The 13,215-nt window shown below is 31.0% G+C and overlaps 1 protein-coding gene across 1 annotated transcript; it reads left to right on the top strand.

Moving 5' to 3' along the window:
• The first annotated feature begins 4,640 nt into the window (after positions 1 to 4,640).
• On the top strand, positions 4,641 to 6,824 carry LOC114311120 (putative UDP-glucosyl transferase 73B6). Its single transcript, XM_028257184.2, has 2 exons — positions 4,641 to 5,278; positions 5,685 to 6,824. Exons 1-2 carry the CDS (start codon positions 4,753 to 4,755, stop codon positions 6,590 to 6,592), a joined length of 1,434 nt encoding a protein of 477 aa, XP_028112985.2. The 5' UTR covers positions 4,641 to 4,752; the 3' UTR covers positions 6,593 to 6,824.
• The last annotated feature ends 6,391 nt before the right edge of the window (positions 6,825 to 13,215 follow it).

Raw genomic sequence — 13,215 nt, forward strand, 5'->3', positions numbered from 1 at the left:
CATTACTAATTATTAATATTCAACGACAGTATAAAAATTTTGGCATAAAAAATGTTACTAATTATAAATTTTAGTGACAGTTTAAAAAAATTATCACAAAAAAATATTAATTTTTAACTTTCAGCAACAATTTAAAAAATTTACCATAGAAAAAATTACGAATTATAAGTTTTAGCGATAATTTATAAAATTCGTGACAAAAAGTTATTAATTGTCAATTTTTAACAACATGTGTAAAAAATTATCACACAAAATTATTTTTAACAACAATTTTATTCAGACGTATTTTTAATAAGATTTGATAAGAATTAAGTTCAAATATTAAGATATATTAGTAATTTATATTTATAATAAATATGTAGGGATATCCTTTCCATTATATAATTGTAATAGAATACTCTTATTATATTATTTAAAAATTATGAAATAATAATAGAAATTTATTATTATTTTAAATTTAGAAACAATCATTACAAATTTTTAGAAAGCATTTTATTTTCTTTACTGGCATTCTCCAAAGTACTTATTAATATTTATGAAATAGGTGAAGTATCAATGAGTCTCAAAATATAATTTTGTGAACTATTTAGTTTTTTCTTTTTTTCTATGAACTTAAAAATCCTATTAAAGTAGAAATTACATAAAAAGATAGTCACTTACATGTTTGGGTTTAATTTTTTAGAGATAAGAGTGGGTTTCTTAAAATGTAAAATTACACATTTAAGCAATTTGAAGTTTTGAATTTTCTCACATTATAGAACAAATCCCACATTATGCATAAAAACATAACACTGTAATGAAAAATGAGTAAGACCACTAAAAAGAGGAGCACTAATAGCTCTAAAGTGGAGTGGGTCCCACATGATGGGATGTTTTGCTCTTGTGTGTTTTTTTTTTTTTTGAATTTTCACCTCATTAGTGGTCAATTAGTGCTCTCGAATTAGTGGGATGAATCATTGTTGCATTCTAATAACGTAATACTTCAATATAACACTCAAAAAAAAAAATTGATGTACTTTTCCCAAATGTAATGCTCCAATATAACACACCAAAACAAAACAAAACAAAAAAAAAAATTCCTTAGTGTACTTTCCCAAACGTAACACTCCAATCAGTGTAATCCCAAATGTAACACTCTAATGTAACATATTCCAATATAACACACAAAAATACTATAAAAAATTTCTTAGTATACTTTTTCCAAACGCAACACTCACAGTTTGAAATTATACATTTACCCAAAACTTACTAAGGAATATTTGTACTCCTTTTAGAATGATTTGAAAAATCTCACATTCTTTCTTTTTTAATATTACATTGGAATGTAACATTTAGGAAAAATGCACTACGAAGTTGGTTTTTGTTTTTGTTTTTTTTTTGTTACATTAGAGCATTACGTTTGGGAAAAATATATCAAAGAGTTTTTTTTTTTTTTTTTTGTACGTGTGTAGTACACTAAGGAATTTTTTTAGAATGTTATATTGAAGTGTTACGTTTTAAAAAAATACACTAAGGAGTTTTTTTTTGTGTATTATATTAGAATGTTATACTAAGTAGTTTTTTTAAAATATTGCATTACAGTGTGACATTTAGGAAAAGTACATTAAGACGGTTTTTTTTTAGTTACATTAGAGAGTTACACTAAGGAGTTTTTGTGTGTGCTACATTAGAATGTTACACTAAGGAGTTTTTTTGGAGTATTATATTAAAGTGTTACGTTTGGAAAAAAAATAAACTAAGAAGTTTTTTTTGTGTGTTACATTAGAGAATTACATTAAGAAGTTTTTTTGGAGTGTTATATTGGAATGTTACGACTGAGAAAAGTGTTGTAAGAAGTTTTTTTATGTGTTACATTAGGGTATTGTACTAAGATTTTTTTTGAAATGTTACGTTTGAGTGTTACATTGGAGTATTACAATTTGAAATTATACATTGGGTCAAAACTTACCAAGTAGTTTTTATACTCCTTTTGATATGTTTGAGAAATCCCACATCTTTTTGAAATGTTTGAAGAATCTCATATTTTAAATTATTTTTGTATTCCTTTTGAAATGTTTTTCAAATAAAAAAGATTTTTATATAAAAATTCATCCCAATTTGATTCCTATGTATTGTGCACCTTACCTTTTTAGCACCAAAACAAAAAAAAAAAAGAAGAAGAAGAAGAAAAGGGAACATAATAAAAATAAGAGTATAACCGCAAATTTAATTTTTAAATAATATATTAAATTTACTTGTCCAAAATTAATGGGACTAATTGGTCTATAAAAAAATTCTTAGAACTAAATAGATCACCATTTGTCAAGATGAGATTTATAGGTAAATTTTTTTTATAAAATAGCAATAACACTAATGTCTTGTTTGGGTACAAGTTGTTTTAATAATTTTTTAATTAATAGAAAATGATATATAAGCTCATTTTTTGGAGAAGTTATTGGTTGGTTTTTGAGTACCGTTATGTGGTGTCCCAATGATATTTTGATTCGTGAAGGGAGTGAGGTCTATGAATTCGTATGAAATGATTGAAGAATATAAGTAGATATGATAAATTATAATTAGTGAGAGGTATGGCCACATGACACTCTTGAACCAACTCATAATTTTTTCACTTTTCAAAGAATTTTTGTGTATAGATAGGTGATTCAATAAAAAAGAGTTTAAATACACACTATAGATATAGAAATCTGGCCAATTTTATGGTCCCAAATTTTGGTATCATAGACTTTTTCATTTTCCATTTCAATTTCAATTGATTGAAAATTTATCTTGCATATAGAAGAGTAGAGAAAGAAAAAGTAATTTATTTTTTTAAATATATGAAAAGAGAGCATGTTTCTGGATTTGTTTCTATAAAAAAGAGAGAAGAGAGAAGATAGAAAATGTGATAAAAACAAAGTTGCTGTTAAATTTATGTGAGGAATGGAGGTAAACTTTCTGTTACAATTTAACAAATTAATTGTTTATGTCAGAGTTGCTGTTAGTCTCTAATTGGCTGAAGGCATCGAAGTCTATTTTGGGGAGTGGGTTAAAAGTTATTTCTCAATTTTTAATCTACTTTTCTCTCTCACAAAAAAGGTAAAAAATAACTTTTAATCATCTTTTCAAAACACCCCAGGTAAGCATGCTAGCTTGGCACCCTATTTGCACACAAAACTTTCTCACTTTGTAGATTTTTTTTGCGATGTGTAAGGTTCGTTTGGAAAGTGAATTAAAAATCACTTTTTAATTTTTAATTTATTTTGAATCACATCATTTCTTTTTTTTTTTTTTAAATCAAAAAATCATTTTTTTTTTAAAATCAAAAAATCATTTTTTAACTATCTTCCCAAAACACCCCTATATAAGATGATTGGTTGATAAAAAAAGATAAAAGAGAGATAATTATCTTACATATTTTAATTAGTTGTGATATCATTCAATTTGAAAGTGCTTCTAATTTTTTGACTTAAATACCAATACTCTTAGCTAAAATATGAGGTCAAAAAAATAGTATGTTTGGGATAAGTTTTTAACTTTTACAAAAAAAAATGTGCAATTTTTTTTTTTTTTTTTTGTATAATTTACTGAGTTTATCTTTTTTTACTGACTTTTTGACTTTTAAATTAAGGTCAAGTTTGGCATCCTTAAAATAATCCATCTTTTTATCTTTTTTCCATCACATCACTTCTTTACTTTTCTGCACATCTTTTCATAAAAAGATAAAAAGTGCACTTATTTAACTCATCCCAAATAACCCCTAAAATATACACTTGTCAAACGAGGCAGTATCCAAAAAATTATCAAGAAAAACATGTATTAATAAATTTCACTATATAAAAAATTAAATTTTGCACGCATAATTTTTCTAGATAAATTTATGGGCATTGCTATTCGAGACTAAAAGTTAGTTTTATTTTCTAGATTTAATGATGTCTCAAGAAGATGATTGGTTGATAATTAAATATTCTCTAATTATTCTTCTTGACACATCACTAAGTCTAGAAAGTGAGTCTAAAAAGTGAGAAATTTTTGTATATGTCAATAGGGTATCATGCGATACTATCTTCTACCAATCACAAATGTATGTCTCTTATAATTCTCTAAATATCCAACATAAATGGGCCCTATTGTCAAAGTCAATCACAATACTAAAAAGTATCACATTATAAGTTGTTTTGAGAATTTGATTGTTCAAAAATGTTTAAGAGCGCTCTACTCAAAGCTCTATTTATGTGAAAGTGGGCCTTACTCATTAATGATTTGATGTATGTGTCTTTTTTTCTTTTTTCTTTTTTGGCTCCATACCACATCATTAGTGCCATTGTTAGAGCTTCAAATTTAGAGCTATAAATCATTGCTCTTAATTGTTTTGGAAAGTAGGTAAAAAGTTAATTTTTTTTGGCTTTTTATAGCTTTTTTTAGAAAAATGTGTAAAAAAATAAGAAGATGTAACTCAAAAGAAGTTTAAAAGTCAAAAAATTACTTTTAACCTCTTTGTCAAAAGTGACCGATATATACCCTATCCGCATGCAAAAATTACTCCTAAAAAATAGAATTTTTTTTATAATTTTTATAAACAATTTTATTTTATTTTATTATTATTTTTTTTTGGGTTAAAGTTTCTTACATGTTTTGTATTGAAATAGTTGTAATTTTTTTTATGCTGTGTGTGTCATTCGCTCTTCATTTTCCTTATATACATGTTCACATGCATCTTTTCTGGCTGGTAAGGAGAGGAGAGGAGAGGAGAGAGAGAGAGAGAGAGAGTGAGAGATGGCTTCACCATTGAAAACCCATGTAGTAATCTTCCCTTTCATGGCACAAGGTCACACCCTTCCACTCCTAGACCTCTCAAAAGCTCTCTCACAGAGAGATATCAAAGTAACAATCATCACCACCGCATCAAACGCCATTTCAATTGCCCAATCCACAGCAGATCACCCCCTCATCGGCATCGCCGAGATCCCATTTCCGGCCATCCATGGCCTCCCAAAAGGCTGCGAGAACACCACACAACTTCCCTCCATGGAATTTTTCTTGCCTTTTCTCCAAGCAACCAAACAGCTTCAAAAACCCTTTGAACAAGTGCTTGAAAACATGTCACAGTCCAATGATCTTCCTATTTGTGTTGTATCAGATTTCTTTCTGGGTTGGACTTTGCAGTCATGTCAAGCCTTTGGGGTGCCTAGGCTTGTTTTCCATGGAATGGGTGTTTTGTCAATGGCTCTGGTGAAAAGTGCTTGGGTCCATGCTCCAAATTTGGAAAACATTTCAAGCTCTGATCCTCTGTACCTGCCAGGTATGGATATTATTTCAATTTTTTTTTTTCTTATTATGCATATTGATATATATAGTTTGCAAAATGGTCCAAGTGATTATTGAATAGTTTGACATATAATTTTTTTGACTAGTACATAAATCAATTACAAAATTGAGCACAATACTATTGTGTCTTGTGTTGTGATCAATTTATATATTCTTAAACTTTTTCTTTGATATAACTTATTGTCCAATAGCTTAATTTTTGGAGACTAATAACATGGTATCGGAATTCAAGTTAGAGAAGTGATATGTCCATATTTAAAGAACGATTTTAAATAATTTAACAAACATTATTAGACTTAATTTTTATCCGCGTTTCTGGTCCTTATTTGTATAAAAATTCGTTTTGGAATTAATTTTCTGACTCTATTTGAACTTGCCAGGTATGGATATTCCATTTGTTTTAACCGCTGCAGACTTGCCCGAGCGAGTGAACTCACCGCACGATGATCCATTTTGTCAGTTTATCGGAGAGGTGGCTGAGGCAGAGATGAATAGTTGGGGTGTGATTGTCAATAGCTTCTTAGAATTAGAAGGAAACCATGTCTCATCCCTCGAATCATTCTACAAAAACAATGCCAAAGCATGGTGTATAGGCCCTCTGTCCCTCTACGGCGACAACACCGAGCCATTCCAAATCTCACTCAATCACGAAATGATCATGAAGTGGCTTTCGATGCATACCATGCCTGCTTCAGTCATCTATGTCTCATTCGGCACCCAAGCTGACATCTCCGATGCCCAACTTGACGAAATAGCATATGGTTTGGAGGAGTCAGGGCATCCATTTTTGTGGGCAGTGAGGTCTCCAACTTGGTCTGTGCCTGTTGGGATGGAAGAGAGAGTGAAAGGTAGGGGCTTAATCACAAAGAAGTGGGTCGAACAGAGAAGCATATTAGGACACCGTGCAACGGGCGGGTTTTTGAGCCACTGCGGCTGGAATTCAGTGCTGGAGAGTTTGTCTGCTGGTGTGCCGATTATGGCATGGCCTATGATGCCAATTTCAGAGCAGGGTTTGAATGCTAGGTTTATCGTGGATGGGCTCGAGGCCGGGATTGGTATAGAGAAGATGCAAAATTTGGAGAGTAAGGCTGCTGGTGATGATATAGTTTCGCGGCACGCGATCTGCAAGGGAGTGAAGGAGTTGATAGAGGGAAGCAAAGGGAAGGTGGCTAGGGAAAGAGCACAGGGTTTGGGAGAAGTGGCTATGAAGGCAGTACAAGAAGATGGTTCATCTTATCATGTTTTAGGGAAGCTTATTGACCAACTATGTGCATGTCGACTCAAGTAGTTGTATTATTGTTACCCCCAATCTCCTCTTCTAAGCTTTATGAGAAAGAATAATTTCATGGATATAGAAACCGATCAAAGAATATATTTAGACCGATAAAATTTTATAGAAGATAAATTGATATAAGATCTATCTATTCATGTGTATTAATTATTCAATTTTATGATTGATTTTTGTATTTGTGACAAAACTATTACAAAAATGTTATGTATTACTTGTGTTGTTTGGTCAAGGTTTTGTATTATTGTTTGTGTGATTATTTATGATTGGTTTTTCATTTGAAAATAATCATTAAAAAATTAATTAATAAAATATTAGAAAATACTTGAGACCCTTACCATTTTTTGACCCCTACAACCCCCAATTAATTTGTGACTATACATTATATTTTTTCTTTTTTTTTTTCTCCCCTCTCTCTCCTCCCCTCTCTCACAAATGTGTGGGGGTGCTGGGATCATTTCCCTAAAATATTATATGTACATAATTTTTTACATAGTTTTTTTTTTTTCATGACAACACATAAAAGATGTAGGTTCACGTATATTTATTAAGGAAATGATATATAAAGAATTATGTTAGGGATTCTAAATAAATTATTAAACCTTTCATATAGGTGTGAAACTTATACAAATCACATGTATGTAGGTCCCACACCGATGTGAGAGGTTTGATAATTTACATGGGATCTATAGTATTTTTCTAAATCTATTTTTTAGATTCATTTTTAAAATACAATAATATGTAGCTAATATGATTGGTTGATGATTAAAAAAGATATAAAAAAAATATTGACTTATATATTCTAATTAATTCCCATAAAACTAGGCTTGAAAATTAAGTCTAATTTTTTGACCAGTACAGCAACACCTATTTATTAATATGAAGCCTGCTGAGCCGATAAAAGCCTACTGAACCGAATCGTGGACTTTCGAGATTAGTGATGAGCGTTATAGTATTACTCAAAAAATAACATAAAAAATATTTTTACCATGTATCCGATGATATAAAATAAAAAATAAAATAAAATAAAATAAATAAGAAAACGAAACTTTATGTGACCATACATGCATGCCCCTCTTCAAGCTCTGTTGCCATTTGTTTGGATTGTGGAAAAGAATGTGATATTTTATTAATAAACAAGTTACAGGCCGATCCAGAAGCTGGTCAAAAAAATCTCCATATGGTTTGGATCTACATGAACCCAGATTTTGGGTTTATCTCATTCAATTTTTTAAATTAATATTCAAATTTTTTATAATTTTTTATTAGGATTGTTTTTGACTTTCTTAATTTTTACATCATCTATTTTTCTAAAAACATCAACATGATAATGGAATTATATGGATATAATTATTAAATTAATTTTAAATTTTTTATTGATAATTTACACACATAAACTTAAAAAATAAATTGATTAAATCATTCAAATGTGACAAGTGGTCAACCCATAGATTTGGGCAGCCGTGTTGACTCTTATCAAAATCTAAGGTTTCATTTGGGTATAAATTTTTTTAGTAATTTTTTCAGTTTTTTGATTAAAATATGATGTAAAAAAAATTATTTAGGATGACTTTTTAGTTTTTTATGAAAAGATGTGTAACAAGTAGAGAGAAAAAAGAATCTTTGACTTTTTGGTATAGGTTATTGGTTTTTTTGATGTTTTTAGTAATTTTTTGGGCTTTAGACTAAAAAGTGATGTTGTCAAACAAAACTTAAGATTAACTCACAACCATAAATAAGTCAAAAAATCAAACTAGGGAAAAAAAAAATTTGATTCAAACAAAATTGAAACAAGAATAATGCTAATAAGGTTATCAAGTTTATTGTGGTGCATTATATGACACCAAACTGTTTCATTTTATGAATTGTATTTTTATAGAAAAAAAATAACCGCATTAAATCTCTATCATAATCAAGATCTACTCCCTACTAACAATACTACATCATATTTTTATATCACAATTAGAATCACATATTTGTTCCTCTTTGTCAAATTTTAATTTTTTTAACAAATTCAAATATTTTAATAAAATATTAAAAAGAAAAATAGAGATAAAGTTTGTGCAAAAAAATTGATGAACCAATGACCCACCCCGTTCCAATTTTTTTGGGCAAATTACAAACACCTCCTCGAGATTTGTTGAAAATACAGATTCTCCCCTGAGGTTTGAGAAATTACATCCCGCCCCCTGAGGTTTATATTTTCATAACAAATTGCTCCCTGAGATTTTTATTTTCATACAGATTCCCCCCTAATTTTTCCTAATTTGTTATGAAAATTTGACCCTCATGGGGCAATTTGTAATTTCTCAAACCTCATGGGGCGATTTGTATTTTTACTAAACCTCGAGGGGGTGTTTGTAATTTGCCCAATTTTTTTTTAATAAATTATCAAAAAAATATTGATACTATTTAGGGTTGGTTTGGGGTGTCCTAAAAAAGTGCACTTTTTGTCTTTTTACGAAAAGATGTGCAGAAAAGTAGAGAGGTGATGTGATGAAAAAAAGATAAAAAGATAAAAAGATGGATTATATAGGTTATGCCAAACCAACCCTTCTAAATAAAATTTTGAATCTCTTGCGTATCGGCACGAATTTTATAGCAGTTATTCTAAAAATAAAATACGAAGTACAAACTAGAAGCAAATCTACACCCAAGAACGTTCACTTCATTGTAGTTAATCAACTAATGTTGCACCTTTAAAAAATAAATAAATGTTGCACTATTAAAAATTAAGATCAAGTTTGGGATACTTAAAAAAAAGTCAAAAAGTTAAAAAGTTGTTTAAAAAGTTAACATTATTCACTAAAAGTCAACAATTACAGCTGCACAGCTCCCAATCTTAATTTTTCTCTACAAACTAATTTTTATAATTTTTTATTACACATTTTTTCATAAAAATTCAAAAAATTAATCCAAACATCTATATTTTTTTTCTTAATTTTTTAATTTAAAAAGACAAAAAATACACTTATTCAAGACACCCCAAGTAACCCCTAACTTTCCTGGTTTGAATTAACCGGTAATTATCTTCATTGGCTCACCGCTCACGTGAGCGCGACAAAGAAAATAAAATTTTATTTTTTTCTTTCTCCCTATGTTTGACTTTAACGCTTCCCGAAGCCTCAATATCATTTGCTATTAACATCAATTGATCACACAATTATAAATTAATAAAGCGTAGTTTTTTTTTGTTTTTTTTTTTTATGTCTAGTTGTTAATTTTTTTGACTTTCGAATGTTATTTTTGTAATTATGAGCATGTCAGTAAGGATTAATCAGTCCTTACAGAATATTAATTGTCAATCAATTATCAAACGATTGTGTTTTAATTCTTTCAACATCAATGAAGAGGACTTTTACTGGTCGCTTTGTTTAGGAGAATTAAGCAAACAATGATTAAATGAAGAACAATTATAGCATTTCATTAAGCAAAATGAAAGACTTACAAAGATCCAAATTAGCCTCCTAGAGGTATACAGCAACAAGCTACTTGAAAACTACTCCTACGAACGAAATGCAGTGCAGGAATTTGAAGTACAGAAATGTAAAGAACAAGAAATGTAAAAACTTGAAGGAAAAATAAAGTAGATAAAACTGATTTTTTTGATCTGAGTCTGGGGCTCTTTTTGGGGGATTCTTTGCTATTTGTACTTCTCAATGACAACTGTCGAACTGCATTTCTAACCGTCGAACCGCCCCTTGTCACGACCCAAACCCGCTCCTATAAGTTTAGCATCGTAACCAGCCAGTAATCCTTGGACTACCAAAGGCCTCTAAACAGATTAACAAGATTAAGGGGCTAGCGGAAGCAAATACATAAATATAGTTGTCCAATGAGCTGTGCTGACTTATATGAACGGAATATTTAAAACTTTATATACATAATCAGAAGTCATTCATACATTATACCCACACACATTATAGTATCTTAAGTCCAGCCAACAGAATTAAAACAAGCCATACATATACATAGAACCAACAGAAGTTGAACACAGGACACTTCGGGAACCTCCACGTGAGGCACAATGGTTGGCTGACAATAGAACACAGATCCAGACAAAAGCCTTCAAGCTCGGGCTCCAGAATGCTCACCTATACATATATATACACACAATGAGCTAAAGCCCAATGAATAACATTAAGGTAAAGGGGTTAGTGAATGAAATCCGAATATATCATAAGCAGAAAAACAGACCAGAGCATAATCATTTTCATATCAGAACATAATAATGGTACATCCCATAGAACACATCACAGAACGTCTTCCGACTAGAGTAATCGGTTCCGGATACCGATTAAACACATAACACCACAATGAAGTGGCTAACGAGATCTCGTAATTACTTGTATGTCATGGATCCGCATTTTCATGCCGTCCCCCATGACTTGAGACTATATATGGATGCCATAATAGATTTCAAACATTGAATATTCGTTCACAAAAACAGATATCATTTCAGAAATCATAACTTATCATATTTCATTTGGAATGTAATTCATATGAACGTATCTTTACAATAACGTTACTCACAGTGGTTCCAGTAAGCGGTCAATCAATCCTTGAGTCTTGACCTACAATCACGAAATACATAACACAAGCATGTCTTATCATTAAACATTCAAGTGGCCATTGAGGCTTAGCGTTCATTACAATAGCTCATATTCTTTCTTAGCACATTGCCTAAAACACACTCTTATAAACTCTTAACTTAGTATATTCTTTTTCTTAGTGTGTTTCTAATCCATAACCTCATTACTATGGCTTAATTAAGGCTTAGGAATGCCTAAGATGCAATGAGGATGCCAAAACATGCCTTGGAACACTTAGTCAAATTTTCTGAAAATAAGGTCAACGCTCGAGCATAACTTTCCTCGCTCGAGCGGACTTTTGGTCGCTCGAGCGGAGTACACGCACTCAGAGTGGTTGCTCGAGCGTGAACTCCCACGCTCGACCGTAGATGCAAATTCTGGAATTTCCAGATTACACCTTCAAGCTCAAAACTCGAATGCAACCTTCCAAAACACATCTCTTGAGCCCCAAAACTTGAGATAACATAGCAAACTTGTAAAACATGATCAATTAAGGATTATTTCATAAAATCATGGCTCAAAGGTTCGTTAAAAACTCACAATTTCAACTTAAAACATGATGAATGTTCATGAACACAACATGCATGAATTTTTCTTGTATCAAACTTCACAAAACATGATCAAACACCACAAAATGACTCGAAGCTTGATGATTTCCCCAAATGATGATGAATTTCAAACATGCAAGAGAGGATTCTTGGAGTTCATGCTCAATTTGTAAGAAAATATACATACATGCATGAATTAACTCTAAATTCAACATCTTTGGTCCAATTCTTGTACACAAACACAAATTCTTTTTGAAATGATCTACTTAATGGATAAAACTCATAATTAAGTCTTAAATCCTTACCTAGAGTCTTGAATTAGCTAGGTACTTGCACAATCTCGGTGAATTCCTTCAATTCCTCTTCAATCTCTTCTTCTCTCTCTCTATAATGCACTCTCTCTCTCTCTCTCTCAAGTAAATTCTCAGATTTTGGCACTCAAGGAATGAGGGGAAATGAGCTAAATGTGTTGAATATAAAGTTATGATGCCAAAATACATTAGTTAGAATATTAGGCTAACCAAACATGACTTAATTAATCGTTCTGAATCAATTTTTAATAAAATTTGCCATATGGTTCTAAAAATTCCAAATAACATATCGGTGTAGTCAATTTCGGTTTCGGATGCCGATAAGGTTTTTAATTTACATATTAAAGTGGAATTCCATACAGATATTTCTACAAGTAACAGATAGAAAGCCAAAATCATACAAAATGCAGAATAAACACATAATTTATTTTAATCCACTTATTAACATCATTAATCATTGATTAGTAGCTAATTACAGGTCGGGGTTATTACACCCTTCCATGATCGCTGATCATGTTACCTTATAGTTAGCTCCACTATGCCAATATCTGCAGTTAGGCTTCCCTCCTGATTTTGAATTTAAATAAAAATCGTTAAAGCCACGTCATCTTGCATCTCTTTGCCGATTCAGTGCTACGTAGATCTATAATAAACCAATGCTGACTGCCACGTGTGTGATTATGATTGAAGATTTGAATTGTCTTCCCGTATTGCCCTTATCTCGCCACGTGACGAACTGTAATTGGCTTATACAAAATATGTAGCCAACTTTACCCCCCGCACTAATATACCCAATACTTGGTGATATTAGTGGATCAAGGCATTTTACCCACGTCTTAGAACGTGCATGGGCTCTGCATTTTCCAGAAATGCAACCGTCATTCCTTAATGAAACATTTGCATTAAATTCTCTTCTAACCCTTGAACACTCCCACTATCGCAGTATTCGAAAAGATTAGCTCAACTCTCATGGCCAAGCAGACCCTTTCTTACCTCGATCAAGCATATGAAGAGTTGTTTGACAATGTTGTTCATCCTCGAAAGAATCTACATACATTGATTAGCCACATTTACCCACCTTCCTATATTCAAGTCATGGAAGCTTTCGCAAATTATCAACCTTTGGACTACGAACCTGTTATTCACAATTCTTTAACCCAAAATTTTGCAAA

The sequence above is a fragment of the Camellia sinensis genome, chromosome 13 (assembly GCF_055761805.1).
Source record: "Camellia sinensis isolate YWXY chromosome 13, ASM5576180v1, whole genome shotgun sequence".
Taxonomy (NCBI): Eukaryota; Viridiplantae; Streptophyta; class Magnoliopsida; order Ericales; family Theaceae; genus Camellia; species Camellia sinensis.

What these genes read in the sequence shown, in the direction of transcription:
- LOC114311120 (XM_028257184.2), top strand. Translation starts at nt 4,753, where the DNA reads ATGGCTTCACCATTGAAAACCCATGTAGTAATCTTCCCTTTCATGGCA. An exon ending in TGATCCTCTGTACCTGCCAG is followed by an intron (nt 5,279 to 5,684) that starts GTATGGATATTA and finishes TGAACTTGCCAG; the next exon opens with GTATGGATATTCCATTTGTT.